This window comes from Sus scrofa, chromosome 16 (assembly GCF_000003025.6).
Source record: "Sus scrofa isolate TJ Tabasco breed Duroc chromosome 16, Sscrofa11.1, whole genome shotgun sequence".
In the NCBI taxonomy this organism is placed as follows: domain Eukaryota; kingdom Metazoa; phylum Chordata; class Mammalia; order Artiodactyla; family Suidae; genus Sus; species Sus scrofa.
The window spans coordinates 34,277,829-34,297,997 of NC_010458.4; the positions used below are offsets into that span (position 1 = coordinate 34,277,829).

General features: G+C 39.6%; 2 protein-coding genes across 2 annotated transcripts in view; one reads left to right on the top strand and one right to left on the bottom strand.

Moving 5' to 3' along the window:
- GZMA (granzyme A (granzyme 1, cytotoxic T-lymphocyte-associated serine esterase 3)) lies at nt 4,332-12,594 on the top strand (the record flags this gene model as incomplete). The annotated part of the gene is given in 5 exon segments (NM_001198926.1): nt 4,332-4,402; nt 7,324-7,462; nt 9,264-9,405; nt 9,865-10,134; nt 12,418-12,594. Coding segments are annotated over 5 exon segments (780 nt in total). The 3' UTR covers nt 12,580-12,594.
- Nucleotides 16,658-20,169, bottom strand: part of CDC20B (cell division cycle 20B) — a 60,103-nt gene continuing 56,591 nt past the window's right edge. The window contains exon 12 of the mRNA XM_021076691.1: nt 16,658-17,545. Coding sequence (XP_020932350.1) covers nt 17,445-17,545 — 101 coding nt within the window. The 3' untranslated portion in view covers nt 16,658-17,444. The remainder of the gene's footprint in view (nt 17,546-20,169) is intronic.

The following is a 20,169-nucleotide window of genomic DNA, read 5'->3' on the forward strand; positions in this document are numbered from 1 at the left end:
CATGAAAGAAATAGGTCAGTTCACAACTGCCAACAACTGCACCAGTGCTTTTCCTCAAAGCAACCATGGTATTTTAATGTGTGGCCAACATGCTTTATACATATTTTGCACACTTCCCACACACAGAATACTAAAAAGATATTTACTACAGGGTAAAAATGTGTTAATTTTTTTTTCAATTTTACTGCTTCTACTGTCTCATCAAAGACATTGTTAAGAGAAATTGATTTTTCTATTCTGAGAGTGTCTGACAATGAAAAATCCATTGACTACTGCACTGACTTGTGCTAAGGCACACACAGTTTTACCCATCATTGTTTTTGTGACCTCAGTGAAAATGTCAACTCACAGGTGAAAAAGCAAGCAACATCTTAATATTATTATGAAAATAATTTTAATCTCACAGACCCCTGAAAAGGGGTCCACAGACCACACTTTGAGAACTACTGGCTTATAATATTGGAATGGCTTATTCACAGTTGGAATAAACTAATTTTCTCCCCAAGAATAGAAAGAAATAGACTGCATCCACAACTTTAAAATTTTATATTTCATTCCTCGTCAAAACATCTTGAAAAAGATGCTGAGAACAAAGACACATGCACCTGCATGTTCATTGTAGCACTATTCACAATAGCCAAGACATGGAAACAATCAAATGTCCATTGACAGATGATTGGATTAGGAAGATGTGATATATATACACAATGGAATACTACTCGGCCATAAAAAAAGAACAAAATAATGCCATTTGCAGCAACATGGATGGAACTAGAGACTCTCATGCTGAGTGAAGTAAGTCAGAAAGAGAAAGACAAATACCATATGATATCACTTATAACTGGAATCTAATATAGGGCACACAGAAAAGAAAATTATGGACTTGCAGAATAGACTCATGGTTGCCAAGAGGGAGGAGGAGGAAGTGGGATGGACTGGAAATTGGAGTTAATAGATGCAGACTATTGCCTTTGGAATGGATTAGCAATGAGATCTTGCTGTGTAGCACTGGGAACTATGTCTAGTTACTTATGATGGAGCATGATAATGTGAGAAAAAAGAATGTATACATTTATGTGTAACTGGGTCACCATGCTGTACAGTAGAAAAAAAATAATGTATTGGGACATAAGAAAGAAAGAAAAAAGAAAGAAAGAAGGGAAGGGAAGGGAAGGAAGGAAGGAAGGAAGGAAGAAAAGAAAGAAAGAAAGGAAGGAAGGAAGGAAGAAAGAAAGGAAGAAAGGAAGGAATAGAAAGGTAGTGGAAAAGCTAGTGAACACTCATTTTTCAATTTCAAGTCTTTCTACTAAGATGAAGTAATCAAGACAGTGTGGTGCTGTCATAAGCACATACACCAATGTGGTCTTGGCATAAGATCGATGATGCTATAGAACTGAGAGTCCAAAAATAAACTCTTAACATTTATGATAAATTGATTTTTGACAAAGGGATCAAGACAATTCCATGGGGAAAGAGAATAGCCTTTTTAAGAAATAATGCTGGGACAACTAAATATCCACATGCAAGAGAATGAAGTTGGACCCCTATCTCAAACCATACACAAAAATTAACCTGAACCGTACAAAAATGTTAATTTAAAAATAAACCTAAATATAGGAGCTAAAACTATAACATTCTTAGAAGCCAAAGGGGACAGGGGAGGGAGTGGGAAGGACTCAGAATTTGGGGTTAGTAGATGCAAACTATTCCATTTTGAATGGATAAGCAATGAGGTCCTACTGTATAGCACAGGGAACTATATCCAGTCATGTATATATATTTGACTGGGTCACTTTTCTTTATAGTAGAAATTGGCACAACATTGTAAATTAACTATAATTTAAAAGAAAAAGAAAATCAAAGAGTAAATCTTTGTGATCTTGGGTTAGTCAATGATTTTTTAGATGTGACACCAAGAGTGCAAGTGATAAAAGATTGGTAAGTTGGACTCATCAAAATTTAAAACTTGTGAACCATCAAGAAAAATAAAAGACAACCCACAGACTTGGAGAAAATATTTAGAAATCATGTGTTTTATAAGGGACTCATAATCAGAACGTATAAAAACACTTACAACTCAATAATAAATAACCTGATTAAAAAAACAGGCAAAATATTTGAATAGACATTTTTCCAAATAAGATATACAAATAGTAAGCATGTGAAAATAAACTCAACATTAGGCATCACAGAAATGTAGATCAAAACCACAACGAGAACCTGCTTCACACCCACTAGAATAGCACCTATAAAAAATAATAGTAACATGTATTGGCAATAATATAGAAACCTTGGAATATTCATACATTATTGATGGGGATGTAAAATGATGCAGCCACTTTGGAAAACAGTTTAAAACTTCCTCAAGATGTTAAACATAGCTGCCATATGACCCAGTAATCCAACCCTATCCAAAAAAGAAAACGTATCCACACAAAAATTAGTACATAAATGTTCATAGCAGCATTATTCATAATAGGCAAAAAGTGGAAACAGCAGAAATGTCTATCAGCTGATGAAATGGTTAATAAAATGTGGCATTTCCATATGATGGAATATTATTTGGCAACGAAAAAGAAAGAAACCACTAATACATGCTACGATGTAGATGAACCCCAAAAGCATTATGCTAAGTAGAAAATGTCAGTCACAAAAGACCATGTATTGTACTATTGCATTTATATGAAATGTCCAAAATATGCAAGTCTAAGGAGAGAGAAAGTAGGTTAGCGGTTGTCTTGGGCAGGAAAGTACAGGAAGAAGGGTAATGGAAAGTAACTGCTGATGAGGCTTCTTTGGGGAATGATGAAAATTAATGGTGATGGTTGCACAACTCTGTGAATATACTAAAAGCCACTGGATTTTACCCTTGAGATTAGTGAACTTTACAGTATCTAAATTGTATCTCAGAAAGCTGTTAAAAGTCACCGTGAATCAACGTTAACCATATTCACATAAAAAGAAACAAGAACTGTCAATGTTTCCTTTAAGAAATTTTCAGTAGGTGGTCAATCAAAATTTGGGTTTTTTTAAGTCTACAGTGAAATTATTCACCAAGACCAGAAGCAGGATATTCCACTGCTTTACTGAAAATGATTGATCTTTGATGTGCTAGTAATATCTGAGAAGAGGAAACACAGGGGTCTCAGCAGCGCTTCCTTCCCAGGTCATGTGATTTCTGAAAAAGTAACCTCTGGGTCTGAAGTCATCAGGGTGCTAACTCTGGGGATGTCTGGTTTAACACCAAACATCCTGATCAAACATATGACCAATACACATGTCATATAATAAAGACCACATCCTCAGAAAAAGAACTAAAGAATTTTCTTAAAGAAAGCATACTGAATAGTGTTCCTTCAAGGACTGAGGATGATCCTTCTTGGAGTAAGATGTTCTCCAGTATTGGAACAAAATAGCCGTGTCTGATTCCCATTTTCTTTTCTTAGCTAAATCCAAAAAGAAGGAAGGAAAGACAGGAAGGAGAGAGAGAGGGAGGGAGGGAGGAATGGAGGAGGGAAGGAAGGAGGGAGGGAGGGAAGGAAGGGAGAGAGGGATGGAGGAAGGAGGGAAGAAGGGAGGGAGGGATGGAGGAAGGAAGGAGGGAGGGAGGGAAGGAAGGGAGAGAGGGAGGAAGTGGAAACTCAGAGATACTTCCATATATCTAAAGGTGTAAAATCGAACAATCAGTGGCAGCACAATCAGAGGGCTGGAAAGAGCCAACCCCCCTACCCTCATCAGCCTCTGTCCCCACTGCCAGACTCCAGACCAGAGCACAATAATCCTCCACGAAGTGGGGAAGGAAAATCCAGGCAGGAGCTTATAAATAAATGTCTCCTTCCTACATTTCCATGTGCCCTTGGCCAATTAATCCTTACAAAAGCCAAGGAGATAACTGGAAAGATACTTAGTTGGTGATCAATTTTTTAGGACATTTTTTTTTTAAGCTCTAACTTAATCCTTTAAAGATCTTTCATTCATGGATACAGAAGATAAGGTTGGTGCTATTGGAAAGTATAGACTCCTCAAAATCACAGCTGAGATATTTAGAATCTCTTCTTGTGTACTATGTTCTGATGGCAACAAGGTCCCCTTGTCCCCACTGGCCTGTAGAATTACAACCCTTTCCCCTCAGCAGTCCTAGCCAAGGAAAGCACACCCACTGCTAAGGAGCAATTATTCACTACCCTCACTTGGGTGTTCTTCCCTAGGGCTCAACTTTGCAACTAGAAAGAGGCAAGGAAACCACATCCTTTGTATTCTCAGTATATAAAGAAGAGCCAGTCAAGAACTGAAAACAGATTTTCACAACCGATTGATGTGGGGACACCAGCCACAATGAGGAACTCCTCTACCTTTCTGGCAGCCACTCTCTCGATTGTCATTTTTCTCCAAATTCATGAAGGTAAGACTGACTCTTGTCCTTTCCATTATAACCATTCAGCAAAATGGAGCAGACTTTAATGAACTTTTGGCAATATTAGGTAAGTCTACTAAAAGGACATTCCCCCACCCCCAAAATTTAACATTCTTTCTTGGATTCTAAACACGTCTTTATTTTAATAGGAAAAAAAATCCTTCTTTCTTCTTTACAATTCCTTTTCAAAAGATAACAAAACCACCAATGCTGTCAATTTGTGGCTTGAAAATTGCCAAAATGGACACTGTAAAAACAAGTAAATAAATAAACCAAAAGCTCTTAAATTAGAAAAACAAAGTGTACTTTTCAAGAAAGGAACAGTGGTGCCTCAGCCTTTCTTGCTACAGAAAATGCATGGAGAGTTTTATAGACCGTTTAAACAAACCTGACCCAGATACCCTTCAAAAATCAGGAATGATTTGAGTATTTGTCATTGTTTCTCCAGATTAGTGTATCCTTGGGAATACATTAGGACATTGGGAACGTCTCCACATCGGCTCTTTGGGGGTGCTTTAATGTTTTGTTTTAAGCTTATTCTTTGATGTATTAGGTGGTAACCAACCTGCCTGATTTTGTGTGAGCTGTACATACATCTACTTGAAATGCTGGGAAAGTGATGGGATTATCACTAGAAGGGGGATAGCCCCTGGTAGCTCTGTTCTTTAAAAACTCTAGGCAGTGAGGACCACTCTGGGGCTAGGCTGAACTGGGCTGACAAGTAAAATTCAATCATCTTTCCTTCCAAGGAAAAGATGAAAGCAACTTTGTTTCATGAGGTCAGAGGGAGCAATGTGGGCCCTTAAAGGAACAGACACAGCAAAGTAATATTTGATACTCTGGATGGGTAGGCTTAACCCCCTAACCCATTAGAGTCCTCAGGAAGCTTTTGAAACAATACTGACATCCCAGCCCCAGTTCCAATGATTTTAATTTATTTGGATCTTGGGTGAGGACCAAGAATTCCTAGGGGTTTTTTTTTATTTTTTATTATAGTTGATTTACAATGTTCTGTCAATTTCTGTTGTACAGCAAAGTGACCAAGTTATACATACATATACATTCTTTTTCTCACATTATCCTCCATCATGTTCCATCACAAATAATTAGAAATAGTTCCTTGTGCTATACAGCAGGACTTCAAGAACTGCTAGTTTTAAAGTCCTATTCCCTGCCTTAAATCCTATTCCAGAATCCCAGTTTGCAGGAGATAGTATGTGTGCTCACCAAACAGAGAGCTCTGCAAAAGGGGGTAATCTATTGAGTTTATGATTTCTGCAGCTCAGATGGTCCAAAGATGAATCTCTGGAACCCATCTATTCATGACACACCCGAGGAAAATTGAGATGTGGGTGAAGTCCTCTCGGTTTCTCTAAGTGCCTTATCCTTTTACTTCTTCAGCCTAGGACTTCCCTATCCCCACTCCCTTTTGGAAATGAGAGCCCTTCTGGACACTCTCCTCCTTTTCCTCCAACTCTTATTATTTACACTTTATTGTGAAACTGGCAAAGAATTAACTTTAATAATGGAGTAACATAGTGTTCCCATTGTAACACCGGTACAGCAGTAGCAAGCCTGACTCGTAGCCAGGAGGACATAGGTTCGATCTCTGGCCTCGCTCAGTGAGTCAGGGATCCAGCATTGCCACGGGCTGTAGTGTGGGTTGCAAACGTGGGTAGATCCAGTGTTGCTATGGCTGTGGCTTAGGCTGGCAACTGTTGCTCTGGTTTGACCCCTAGCCTGGGAACTTCCATATGCTGCAGATCCAGCCCTGGAAAGCAGTAATAAAATGATAATAATAATAATAATAATAGAGTAATGGGCTCTGTGCCCTATTTAAGGAACCACAGGTCTCAGACAATGGTCAGAAGTGTTTGGGGAGAATCCAAGAACGTGTGGTGTAGGAAGGTGAGTGCTGAGAGTATATTGCAAGGGCAAAGGATCCTCTCAACCAACATGGACAGTTTGCCCTGTGTTTCAGTCTCACTGTTTTCTAATAATGAATCTATGGAGTTCCCACTGTGGCACATTTCTGCAGTGCCAGTACGCAGGTTCAAATCCCCAGCCCAGCACAGTGGGTTAAAGGATCAGACATTGCCACAGCTGCAGCTTAGCTCTGATCTCTGGTTTGGGAACTCCATATACCATGAGGTGGCCAGAAAAAGAAAAAAGAATCTGTACTCTTGGCCTATCATCAAAGAAATTTGACTAAGGAAGAATTCTCTCCTTATAACATCTTCTCTCCTCTCTTCATCAGAAAAGGGCTTAGATTAAACCACATGGTTCAGTCTGAGAATTAAAGGGGAGCTTCAGATGCATAAGACATTGTTCTCTCAATTTATGAATGAGAAGAATGCAAATTTCAATAAGCAGAAGTCTCACAATGACCCAAAATCTTATGGGTAGGATCACTGCTAAAAGGTGCTAATGTCAGCTTATAAACTGTGGGGTTTTGCAAGGGTTTGGGGTGAAAAGGGCGGTTTTCAAACTTCTAAAAGCCACTCTACTTCCCCAGATTAATATTTAGAGAGGGGTGGAGGCACTGAAGGTTGTCATAGCCACCAGCAGCTCCTCTTGCACCTGTTAACTGGTATAGACCAATGCACAGCTGTTGGCCCTTTGCAAGTCCTGAAACCTTAGGTCAGTGGTTATGACAGATTTCCAGCCTGATGTTCCCCGGAACTGCCAATAGCATGGTTTCTGTGGGTGAAAGAGTATGACCTTCCCAGAGAGTCCAACAGGAAAGGGACTTATATTCAGGTATCTGAGATCCACGTGGAAGGAGGGAAGGGTATTCTCACCTCCCTTCCTCTTTGAGAGAGAAAAGCATGTCTGGTTTTAGAAACTCAACTTCAAGTAGAACTCTTTGAGGTGAGCACTCATGTAATTCATTTTTTTCTTTTTAACAGATTTCTGCGTAGAAATTATCGGAGGAAATCCAGTGACCCCGCATTCAAGACCCTACATGGTGTTACTAGAAGGAAAAAACATCTGTGCCGGGGCTCTGATCGCAAAAGACTGGGTTTTGACTGCAGCTCACTGTGCCCTGTAAGTGTTTGTGCAGATATTCTAACATGGGGCAATATTAATGAGAAGAGTAAGTACCACTAAAGGCACAGGATTTTCACATCACTTACCTCTTTGGCGACTTGCTTTACCCCAGCATGGAGATGAGCCCAGACTCAATCCCAAAGAATCAGACCAATGAGGAAGCAGCACCCAGAGCTCTTTCTATAAATTTTATCTAGAGTCCCTAGGCTCAGGTGCTACACATCTTTGCTTTTGGTCTTGACTTCATGATAGTGTGGACATGTGGAAATTTCAGCGTCCCCTTGAGCCTGAGCAGCTCTATCAGTGGTGAGCACTTCTTTTGAATGCCTTCCTGTTTTTCTGATGAACTCACACCTTCAGCCATCTCTTAACTACTGTCAACCACACCTTCAGACCTCTTCCAGGGCTGACCTTTTCTCCACTCCCTAAATCTAGTCGCTAAACCTGGGCTGTCTATTATGATAGCCACTATCTTGTGGGCTACGTAAATTTCCATCTGGCTATATATACATTTACATTAATTAGAGTGAAATCAAATTACAGATTTAGTTCCTTGGTCTCACTGGCTACATTTCAGGTCCTCAGTAGCCAACATAGACAGTGCAGATTTATAGAACGTTTCATCATCAAAATGTACTCTACTGAAAGCACCATTCTAATGTCTTAAGTGAGACTATTGTCAGCTGTGTAATGGGAAAACAGCAGTGTGAATATATGCTTGGTGTAGTTTATCCGAAATTGTGAGTGATAATGGCCTTAATCATTAGTACATCAGAAAGTTTTTTTTTCTTTTTATGGCCGCACCTGTGGGATATGGAGGTTCCCCAGCTAGGGGCTGAATCAGAGCTGCAGCTACTGGCCTACACCACAGCCATAGCAAAACCGGATTCCAGCCACATCTGAGACCTATGCTGCAGCTTGCTGCAGTGCTGGGTCCTTAACCCACTGAGTGAGGTCAAGAATGGAACCCAAATCCTCAGAGACTAGTCAGGTTCTTAACCTACTGAGCCACAACAAGAACTCCATATCAGAAAGTATTTTGAGTTTGGAGTTCCTGTTGTGGCTCAGCAGGTTAAGAACCCAGCATGGTGTTCGTGAGGCTTATGGCGTAGGCTGGCAGCTGCAGCTCCTATTCAGCCCCCAGCCTGGGAACTTCATATGCCACAGGTGTAGCCCTAAAAAGAAAAAAAAAAAAAAAGGATTTTTATTTTATTAATTAAGATGAACCTTTAGCACAGAGTAAGAAAAGGAAAGAAGTCTGGGCCCCTCCTTCAGACCTCCATCTCCTCAATGCCTTGCAAATAGGAACTTCCACCACGCAATCGATTTCTGAAAGTTTTTCCATTTACTTGCTATTCTCTTACACAGGTTTCTCCAGTGCATTAGTCTGTAACCATCAAGTGTCTTTTGTTTTTGTCTCTAGACTACTGAGACCTCTGTTTTCTAGTCATCTGCAACCTGATCGTCTATTACAGCTAAAGGGGAGTCGAGGGCACAGCAGTAAAACCCCACAGATTCCGAGGCTTAGCTGCCATGGAATTCACTTATTATTTGATTTTCAAGGAACCTAGTTTTAGCTTGTTATAAATAAGCTGCAGGTGATTGTAATGATAATGATAATGACAAATTCATGAACAACTTCCTTTTTATTCTTTAAAATACAAATTTTTTTTCTTCTGAGCCACAAACAATTATTTCCACAGCAAGCATATTAACAAACAGGACAATGAAACTGATCAGCACATAGTAAGCTCAGCTCCTGATTAAACCAAATTAACAGTGCTGTGTCTGTTTTTAGGAACAAAAAATCCCAGATCATCCTTGGAGCTCACTCGATAACCAAGAAAGAGCCTGAAAAACAGATAATGCTTGTTAAGAAAGAGTATCCTTATCCATGCTTTGACCAGGACACACATGAGGGTGACCTTAAACTTCTAAAGGTACAAACCTTTGACTGTACTTTTGATCGACTTAAAAGCCGCAGAAGAATTCCTATCTGTGGTTCAACAGGTTAAGGATCCGACGTTGTCTCTGTGAGGATGCAGTGCAATCTCTGGCCTCCTTCAGTGGGTTAAGGATCTGGCATTGCTGCAAGCTGTGGTGTAGGTCACAGATGAGGCTTGGATCCGGTGTCGGCGTGGCTATAGTGTAGGCCAGCAGCTGCAGCTCCGATTCAACTCCTAAACCAGAAACTTCCAAATGCCACAGGTGCAGCTGTTTTTAAAAAAAGTCACAGAAGTTCCTACAATCTGGCCACCTACATGGACGCCTTTCTTGGTGCCCCTATAAATACAGACTATAGGTGCCTAGTGGGTCCCTGAGGGTTGAGTTAGAATGTAAATAAAAATATGAAAAATTTAATAATCTCATTCTAACTCTTTTTGCCTGTCTCCCAACAGCTGAACAAAAAAGCAACACTGAATAAAAACGTGGCTGTCCTTCATCTCCCTAAAGTGGGGGATGATGTGAAACCCGGAACTGTGTGTCGAGTTGCAGGATGGGGAAAGTTTCACAATAATTCACCTCGGTCTGATATTTTGAGAGAAGTCAATGTCACCGTGATAGACAGAAAAATCTGCAATGATAAAAGCCACTATAATTACACTACTGTGATTGGACTGAATATGATTTGTGCCGGAAGCCCCCAAGGTGGAAAAGACTCCTGCAATGTAAGTAAAATAAGATCCCAAATTTTAGCTGTTGGGTTAAGTCACACAGATATAGAAACTGTAAGTCACACTTTGCCTTGTCGTGGCATTAGCTTCTACAGGGACATAGCACTTTTTAAAAGAAGTTTGATAAAACTCCAGTCAAATAAATTAATGTTCTCAGCTCAGGTGAGTTGTTCATCAAAAATAACAAGTTCACTGGTAGTGCATGGGTTGAACTATTACATCTTCTTGATTTTTTATCAAAAACCACTGAGAAACAATTTTTTTCTCCTTGTTCATATTAACATGTACAGCTAAACTGAAAATACATAACACTCAGGAGAGCTGAAGTCAGGGTTCTTCTAGGGCTTTCAGTCCCTTTTCCTTATCTGAGCACCCCCAAATTTCCAGGGGTCTGTAATGCCTGCATTCCCAAGACTGATTGAAGATCTCAGGGTAGACCCTATAGCTTCCTAGAGCTGAGCTCAACCCCCAGGAAAGAACTTCTAAGCACAATCTGTACTGGAAAACATCAAGCCCCCCTACCAGTGGAAGGCTGGGACAAGACTCTGCTTAAAGATGGGAGCAGAAAAACACCTGACAAAGGTTTTTAGCTCTGAGCACTGGTTTATCATTTCTCACCTCCCTGGGTTAGAGCTGGGCCCTCAGAGCCTTGTGTTTGCAGAACTCTATGTAAAAGCCTCAACAGCCCTCCGTCCAGCACCACCCATCACCCATCTTCCCTAAAGAAGCCGTGGGGAAACGGCTAATCAGGACTCTAGACCTTAAATATGTTTAAGTATGCTGATTCTAGAGTTCCTTGAAAGAATACAAAGTCACACATTGGGTAGCTCAAGCACAGGAATAAAACGTGACTTACAACTAACCGAAGCCCCCCTGCTGGTGGAGCCAGGCAGCTCCAACGTGTAATCACTGACTTCCAGCAGGATCCATCTAGCATCAGATGCTCAAAGGAGACTCAGGGGGAAAGCAAAGAATAATGTAAATTCCACAAAAATAGTACTTTTTATCTATTTTGTTCACTGATCTATTCCTAGTATCTAGGAAACGACCCAGCACATGGTAAGTGCTCCACAGATATTGACTAAGTCAATAATGTTTGCTAGAGAAGAATGGTGTTTGTGGGAAATGAAGGAAGTTTTCTTCCAAGGTCTAATTTTAATGTTCATTGATCCTACGATAGGGTGATAGACTGGCAGATTAATAACACAGGCTTTAAAATGTAATTTTTGGGAGTTCCCAATGTGGCTTTGCAGAAACCTACCCAACTAGTATCCATGAGGATGTGGATTTGATCCCTGGCTCTGCTCAGTGGGTTAAGGATCCGGAAAGCTGTGGTGTAGGTCTTAGATGCAGCTCAGATCCTGTGTTACTGTGGCTGTGGCGTAGGCTGGCAGCTATAGCTCCGATTTGACCCCTAGCCTGGGAACTTCCACATGCTGCACCTGTGGTCCTTAAAAAAAAAAATTAATCATAAATATATGTAATTTTCTCTTCAGTGATTACTATATTGATGAGTTTAATTTTATTTTGAGTCTTTCATCTTTCACATTCCATATGCGCTTCAGAGATATTATTGTATAACTTATTTCATTAAATGTATCTTTCTTATTTAAAGAAAAAGGACACTTGAAGAAGCAATTTCTGCTATTTGGGGAGGTGAAGGGAAAGACTGCTTTGGTTTTGTTTCTTTGGGAAGACAGTTATCTGCTAGAGGAACTAGAAAACATGGTTTTTTTCTCTTTGCCTCAGTGTCCCATCTCTATTTGACTATTTTATCTCTTGAGTTGTTAAGCATTTTGAGAAAATGACCAACAGGAGAATTTCCTTTCTAAAGCAGAGAATCTGTCTCAAAATTAGTGGATAACACAAACAATAATACAAGTTTCCTTTCAATTTTCACTGCCTCATACACAAATCAAGAAAACCAGTTTTCCTGCTGTGTAGCACTGAGAAGTACGTCTAGTCACTTACAATGGAGCATGATAATGTGAGAAAAAAGAATGTATACATGTATGTGTCACTGGGTCACTATGCTGTACAGTAGGAAAAAAATGTATTGGGGAAATAACTTGATTATAATAAAAAAATATAATATAAAAAAGAAAACCAATTTTAAAACATTCCCCAAAACATTTGGGTTTTTTAAGCATTAATTATCAGGTAAGTCGAGGTTGGTCTTAATTTTACCTTAAGTGCTCCACACTGAATGGAATTTCTTTCGTTCTGCTAGTGGCCATGTTTGATGTGGTCTCCACCATTCCTCTTGTTTTCCCCCAGGGAGATTCTGGAGCACCTCTGATTTGTGAGGGCATTTTCAGAGGCGTCACTGCCTTTGGCCTTTCAGAGAAATGCGGAGACCCACGAGGACCTGGAGTCTATATTCTTCTCTCAAAGAAACACCTCAACTGGATAGTTAATACTATGAAGCATGCAGTTTAGATAATTGTTTTTCATTTCATTTGCTGTTACTTCTTAATTTTATCATAAATAAAACCAATTTGTATCATTGTCTCTATTTCTCCCCTATAACTTTAGTGGGCAGATCTCCACCAGCAAAGTGAAGCAGAGTGAATACAGAACCTTCTAGAGGGAAAGATCAAGGGACCGATGTCACCTGTATTATCCATTTAAGTGACAAGTGACATACAAACTCTGCTTGAATTATGCACATCACTGACTCAGCAAGAGGGACACTAAGGTCAGTCTGTCTAGTAACAAGTAGAGTGAAGGGCTGAAACAGAAACAGTCAGTCTGGAGCATTTGGGTTAAAAGGAAATGTTTGCCCTTCACAAGCCATTGTTCTTCATTAATACCTGCTATTCAGATTTATATGCAAGAACCTGAGTCAATGGGACACGTAGAAACAGGAAAGGCTTTACAGTACTTTCCAAAGGCAGGGAAGAAACAAATTAAAATTGGGGGGAATTAGGCACTTAGCCAGCCAAGAAAAGTGTACAACCACAAGTCAACCTCCTTTCTCAGTAGTTTGAATTTAAGCCTGGATTATCTAGGTGACTCCTTGGCTCTCCTTGTCCTTGAGACTGGGTAGGGCCAATCAGTGGCTGCCATCTCAGACTAGGGAATGAATGTGGAATCATGGCCTGAATATTTCCTTTGGGAAAAAAACTCAAGATGTTTATTCAGCATATTGAACTTTGTGGATAGTCATCTACCCAGTAGCCACTGTGATGTGATTATGTGAACAGAATCCTGTGATTTCTATCGGTTCCTTTGAGAATATAAATTTTATTTTTACTTTTTAATCTTTTTTGTTTTTTGATCTTTTTAGGGCCACACACTCATCATATGGAAGTTCCCTGGCTAGGGGTTAAATCGGAGCTGTAGTTGCCAGCCTACACCACACCCACAGCAATGCGAGATCCGAGCTGTGTCTGCAACCTACATCACAGCTCATGGTGACACCAGATCCTTAACCCCCTGAGCAAGGCCAGGGGTCAAACCCACATCCTCCTGGATACTAGTCAGATTCATTAATGATGAGGCACAACGGGAACTCTGGGAATATAAATTTTATAAGTGTGTATATATACACACATATATACATACACACACACAAAGTAAATGCAAACTAAGAACAAATAGTAACACTAAGATACAGCTTTTTAAAACAAATGAAGGAACATAGTGTAAAGACTTAACAAAATACTAGTATAATGGTTTTCAATTAAGGCTGCCCATTAGATTTACCAGGCTATTTAAAATGACAAATGCCCAGGTCTCACCTCTAAAAATTTTTATTTAATTCAGTGAGACCCAGGGCAAAGGATTCCTTATACAAGCTCCCCCAATGATTCTAATAGGCAGCTGAGGATGAGAACTCCTATGTTAGAAAATGAAGTCTCATACTAATATCTAAAAGAGATGCTCTAAAAGAGTCATTAGGATGACATTTTAGATACCCACTATAATCCCTAATTACGATTTTAACAGCAGTAAGAGGATGGCTGGAATACTCCCTACTGGCAACATTTATTACAGATTTTGAAGTCCACTTAAAAATGGTTGTATGGAACTCTCGTTGTTGTATGGTGGAAATGTAAATTGATACAGCTTCTTAGGAAAAGTGCAGTGTCTATTAAAACTAAATGAACACATGCGCAATGACCAATTCCACTCCTGGCTAAATACCACACAGAAATAAGGACTTTTTTACACCAAAGATGTGTTTGAGAATGTCCATAGCAGCTTTATTCTTAAAAGTCAAAATTGAAAATAACTCAAATATTCATCCATAATAAAATGGATAAATAATCATTGTATATACAATAGAATATTATACAATAGAATATTACACAGCAATAAAAAGGAACAAACTACAGTTTCATGTAACAACATGAATTACTCTTAGAAAATAAGAGTAAAATAAACAAGACAAAAAAAGATTTACTGTATGATTCCATTTATCTGAAAGTTGGCATAAGGCAAAACTAATTCATAGTGACAGAAGTCAGAATAATGAAGGAGTGTTGACTAACCACAAAGAAGTCTTCTGGAATAAAGAAATGTTCAGGAGTTCCTGTGGTGGCGCAGTGGTTAACGAATCCGACTAGGAACCATGAGGTTGCGGGTTCGGTCCCTGCCCTTGCTCAGTGGGTTAAGGATCCGGCGTTGCCGTGAGCTGTGGTGTAGGTTGCAGACGCGGCTGGGATCCCGCGTTGCTGTGGCTCTGGCGTAGGCCAGGGGCTACAGCTCTGATTCGACCCCTAGCCTGGGAACCTCCATATGCCGAGGGAGCAGCCCAAAGAAATAGGAAAAAAAAAAAAAAAAGAAAGAAATGTTCATATCTTGATCTGGATGATTTATTCATATGATTTTGATCTTAATCTATTCATAAATTAAACATTCCTTGAGCTATACACCCAAGATATATATGCTTGGCTGTATGTGAATTGTTAATAGAAATTTCATATTACAAAATGTAAAAAATCAGTTATAGAAAAGGCTTGTTTTGTGTATTATGTGTAAGTTCATTTTTTTCTTTACTGAAACTATATTCCAAACTTCCACCAAAACTAACAGCAGTAAAAAATATATTGCTATTTTTATTAAATGAGAAACTTATTCACTCCCAGTATTAACTGAGAGAAATGATCTCTGGTAATGCTACAGTGTCATGAGATTGTTAATACAGAAGAACAATATCAGAATGGCAGGGGACACAGGAAATGGTCTTATCATTTTGTTCCTTTCCCTGCTAAGCTTTTTCTTATGGTTTATATCTAGCTAAATAAGAAGATCAAATGAAAACCATTATCTTAAATAAAAAGAGTGAGTATTATAAGAAAGTATCATATCTGCAGCTTTTAGTGACCTAAAATTTTGTAAGGCAAGAATTACTAGCACCATCAAGCAGATTCTTCTGAGTTAAAAAACAGGGAAGAGAACAGAATATATTAGCAATTTGGCAGGAAAGTACTAATTCTCCTTGTATTCACTATTCCAATTTTCAATTATCAAGGCTTTTGTTTTGTACTTTGTTTTTGAGGGGGAGGAGTGTTAGGGAGTGTGTATGTATTGGAGAAAACCATTATGACAAAGCAAATAAATCAATCAACATTTGTTATCTGACATATACATATAGCATTCCAAAGGGCACTTAAAAAATATGACATATGCTCCCTCAACTCCTCAATTTAATTGTCCAGGGAAGAAATAAGCATGCTAAAACTTAAATAAACAAAGATTCACATAGCAACAAAGATTTTTTTAAAAACAACTAGAAGAGTGTATTAATACCAAATAGGTGATACAGACTGATGCCAAGAGTTTAAACCCAGGTAACATCATTTCAAAACACTTCCTGGAGAGGTTAGAACTTAAATGGACATGAGAAGCAAAGAAAGAGAGTTGCAGGAATTTCAGACTAGAGGAAGAGCTCCAACAAGGTCACAGGGCAGGAAATCACAAGGCTTAGCCCAGGGTTAACATAGGAGGTGACTGAGGATTAACATTAAAAAGTTAGAAGAGTGGCCTGATCAAGCTTGAAGAAACTTTAGCCGTTCTCAAATCCAAATTCCTATCCTTGCAAATATTATGACATACCCAAGCTCACTCAGTCAGTTTATGGCAGAGTCAAGGTAAGTTCAGGTCCCCTAACTTCAGGTTCTGGGCTCAGGGCTTTAAGGTTGAAGACAGGGGGTTAGGTAATGGGGAGTCATTGAGAGTTTATGAGCAGGAGACTAGGAGAATCAGCAGAGTGCTTTTAGAAATTTAACCAGGAGTTCCCGTCGTGGCGCAGCGGTTAACGAACCCGACTAGGAACCATGAGGTTGCGGGTTCGGCCCCTGCCCTTGCTCAGTGGGTTAACGATCCGGCGTTGCCGTGAGCTGTGGTGTAGGTTGCAGACGCGGCTCGGATCCCGCGTTGCTGTGGCTCTGGTGTAGGCTGGTGGCTACAGCTCCGATTCGACCCCTAGCCTGGGAACCTCCATATGCCGCGAGAGCGGCCCAAGAAAATGGCAAAAAGACCAAAAAAAAAAAAAAAAAAAAAAAATTAAAAAATCCATTTAAAAAAAAAAAAAGAAATTTAACCAGTCATTTGGAAACCCATGAAGAATAAAGACAGGGAACTAGTTAGAAGGAAATGACCACAAACTGCTTAGCAGGTGTCCAGGACATGACCAGGGTGAAACAAAAAAACAGAGAACAAGGGGTAAATTGAATTATCAGGAGGTTCCCTGAGTGATGGGATAATCAGGATAGGCATGGGAGCATGAAGAAGAGAAAGAGTATCCCACAGAAGACCTCATTTTGAGAGGAAAGAATATGCATGCTTAACATAGAGTAGCACTTTAATCAATATTTTTCAAGTGAATAAGCTGTGTTTTTGATGTATTGAGTTTGAGCTAAAGACATAAAATTTTCTTGAGAAAGAAATAACCAGAGGAAGAGAGAAGTATGAAGCTGGCACTTAGGAGAAATGACAAGTGGGAAAGAAATGTTTAGAAATCTTTGTTGCAGATATTACTGTGACTATACCAGTGAAAATGCATCTCTAACAAGGAAGAGACAGAGAGAGAAGAAGAAAAGGTGAGGAGGAGGAAGCAGTGGAGGAGGAGGAGGAAAGCAGAGAGAGAAGCATAGAGTCAAAGACAACATCTGGGAAATGCAATGGGATGAAGCAGAGCAAATAAAGTAACCTGAGAAGGAAGATCAGGGGGTCAGGCATTCACCTCAGGAAAGGCACATCAACTGAGCCTCATGACAACACTATGGAGAAGGCAAGGCCAACATCACTATTCTCACTTAGAAATGAGGAAGCTGAGGCTGAGAGGGGCTGAGTGACTAGCAGCAATTCCATACACAGGCTATGCCATCAGCTGCAGCAGAAAACACCTTGGTCTGGTCTGGACTCAAAGCCAGGTGCAGCACTCTGCCTCTGTGGCCTGTGGGAAGAAGAACAGAGGTCATGATCCACGTGGCAAGAGCTGTTGCCGAGGACAGAGAAGCCATCTCAGCTGAGGCCATGAATCCCAGGATAAAGGGCTTCTCTGAAGACCTGCCACATTCAAGTCATCCCTTTGGGACCTGGGTTGCAAGGAGGTCTAGCACTCCCACACAACTTTTGCCATGGAAAACACCAGCGAGGGCAGACTCTGTGCAGCATCATAAAGTATTGCTTCACTATTCCTCCTTCAGAGTGCTCCCCGCCTGTATCAGTTTCCTAAGGCTGCTGTAATTACCACAAACTGCATGGCTTAAGACAATCGAAATTTATTGGACAAAGCTGACTCCATGAAAAGAAGCTGGGGATGGGAGGATGGGGGAAGGAAGGAGGTTGGATGTTTTTAACTGGGTAAGTATCCGGGGGCACAACTAAAATCAGATAAGGTGGGTAGTCACCTCCTTACAGGAGCAGTACTGCTAACAATTTGATTGAGAGCTGAAATTTCAGAAATAATCTTGTTTTCTGACACAAGAGTCTCAAAAGCAAGGAACGCAGATAGACTAATCCACTCCCGAAGGAGATATTTCTTAGATACTTAGGTTTTTTTTCCATCTACACACTAACTCCCAATGCTCTTCTTCATGCATGCACACACACACAGACATGCACCCAGGGAGACATGGGATTGGCCTAAAACATGTTGGTGCATAAAAAAGGTTTAAATTCATAGGTATAACACAACACTCTTATAATGCAGATGAAGAAAAAAATTTAATATTAAACACCTTGTTCAAGGTCACACAGCTAATTAATAGCAGAGCCAGAACTCAAATCCAGTTCAATGCTTCAACTACTTAGAGCACGCTCCTAGGCCCAATGCAAAGAAGAACCTCTTTTTCTATTAAAGGCCACTGCCCACTGTTTTTTTAATTTTAAAAATTTAAGAAATTTAAGCCATGACATGAAAAACTTAAGTTAGGATGAATATAGATCATTATACAAATGTTTTTAAATTAAACCTATAACAGAAAAATCTATTCAACAAATACAATCAGTAATGATGCTTTCATCCTTTATTATTATATAAGATGAAGAGGAAAGATGAGAAAATCGAAAAAGGGATAACAGGGGGAAAAAATTCCAAATATTTTACAGAGCAGGCTTTGAAAAATATTTTGCAAAACGACACTTAGATGGAAACAAAAGCTTTTTTTTTTTTTTTTTTTTTGGCCATGCCTGTGGAAGTTCTAGGACCAGGGATCAAACCCACACCACAGTAGCAACATGAGCCACAGCAGAGACTCATGGCTGTGAGAGATCCCTAACCCACTGTGCCACAAGGAAAGTCCAAAACAAAAGCATTCTTGAAATACTTCTCTCAGATTTGTGACAATCTTAGTTTACTAGATAGTGGGAAATGCCACCTTATCTCAGATGAAGTCCTGTTAAAGATTTACATCCCCAGGTTCCAAGGGTATGGTCACTGAAAGCATTGAGAGTTTAGTCTTCTCTATGCAGCTACAAGTGTAAATGAGACCACATACTGATTCGTGTGCTTTGGAAAATGAAACCCAGTCAAAGGCCGAATCATACTTGTAGGCTAGAAAGTGACCTACCACTGTTTGAGTGCTTAGAAACTACAACTCTTGGCAGGATAGGAGAGGGAATTATATGCTATCTTTCTTCTGTGGTCAGCTGGGAGAGGTCTCTTTAGCTAAAATTTTCCACCAAAGAATTATGACTCTGGGTAACAGGGTGAGACTTAGTAAAGGCATGACCACAACTTACAATAGCTTTTTTCCAGATCTTTTACCACAACCCGTTGTTGTCGAATTTTATGTGGTGACCCCTATACACAGACGCACAAATGTCCCAACAGCTATAACAGAAGTTTCACAAGACAATATCTACTTTTCCATTTCTCCATTCTATACCATTCCATTTCTTTTTTTATGCTGATCTTGACCCACAATGGAAACAGTGACTCACAGTTAAAAACATGCAGAAGTTAAGGACCTCAGCATCCCCACGTGGCAGTGCCCCCTGAAGTGTGTTCGTGGAGCAAGTACCTCGAGATGCTCCCAAACGAAGATTTCCCAAATGGATTAGGGCAACACTGAATGTTGATTTACAATACACATAATGTATCAAAGACGCTGAGCTATCCTTAGGAAAGAAAACTGTTTTTATTTAACCCAGAATTTCCAAATTTATCTGACTACATAATGTGTGTTTGTATAACAATCTTCCTGCTTATGCACTTTGGAGAAATACTGTGTCCAGAAAAACTGCTAAGTTGGAGATGCAAAATAGTGTCTAAAAGTTCAATGTAACTACATCTCCTCCAACCATAAACATTTTAAGGGAAAGAGAAAAGGTTAGATGTACTCTTTGGATTGTTATCTAATATCAATGAAAAAATTCATAAGGCATTAAAACTTTAAAAATAAATAACTTGTTAAGGTCAGAGGAGCAAACAACAACAACCAAAAAAAAACCGCAATGGTAAGTACATTCTTCATTCTAAGCATCAGCAAACTGATTCAAGTATCTATCAATACCTCCATCTATCCAGCTGCTAGAATTATAATTTTGTAAAGAACTGAGTTTTAAGGCTTGATT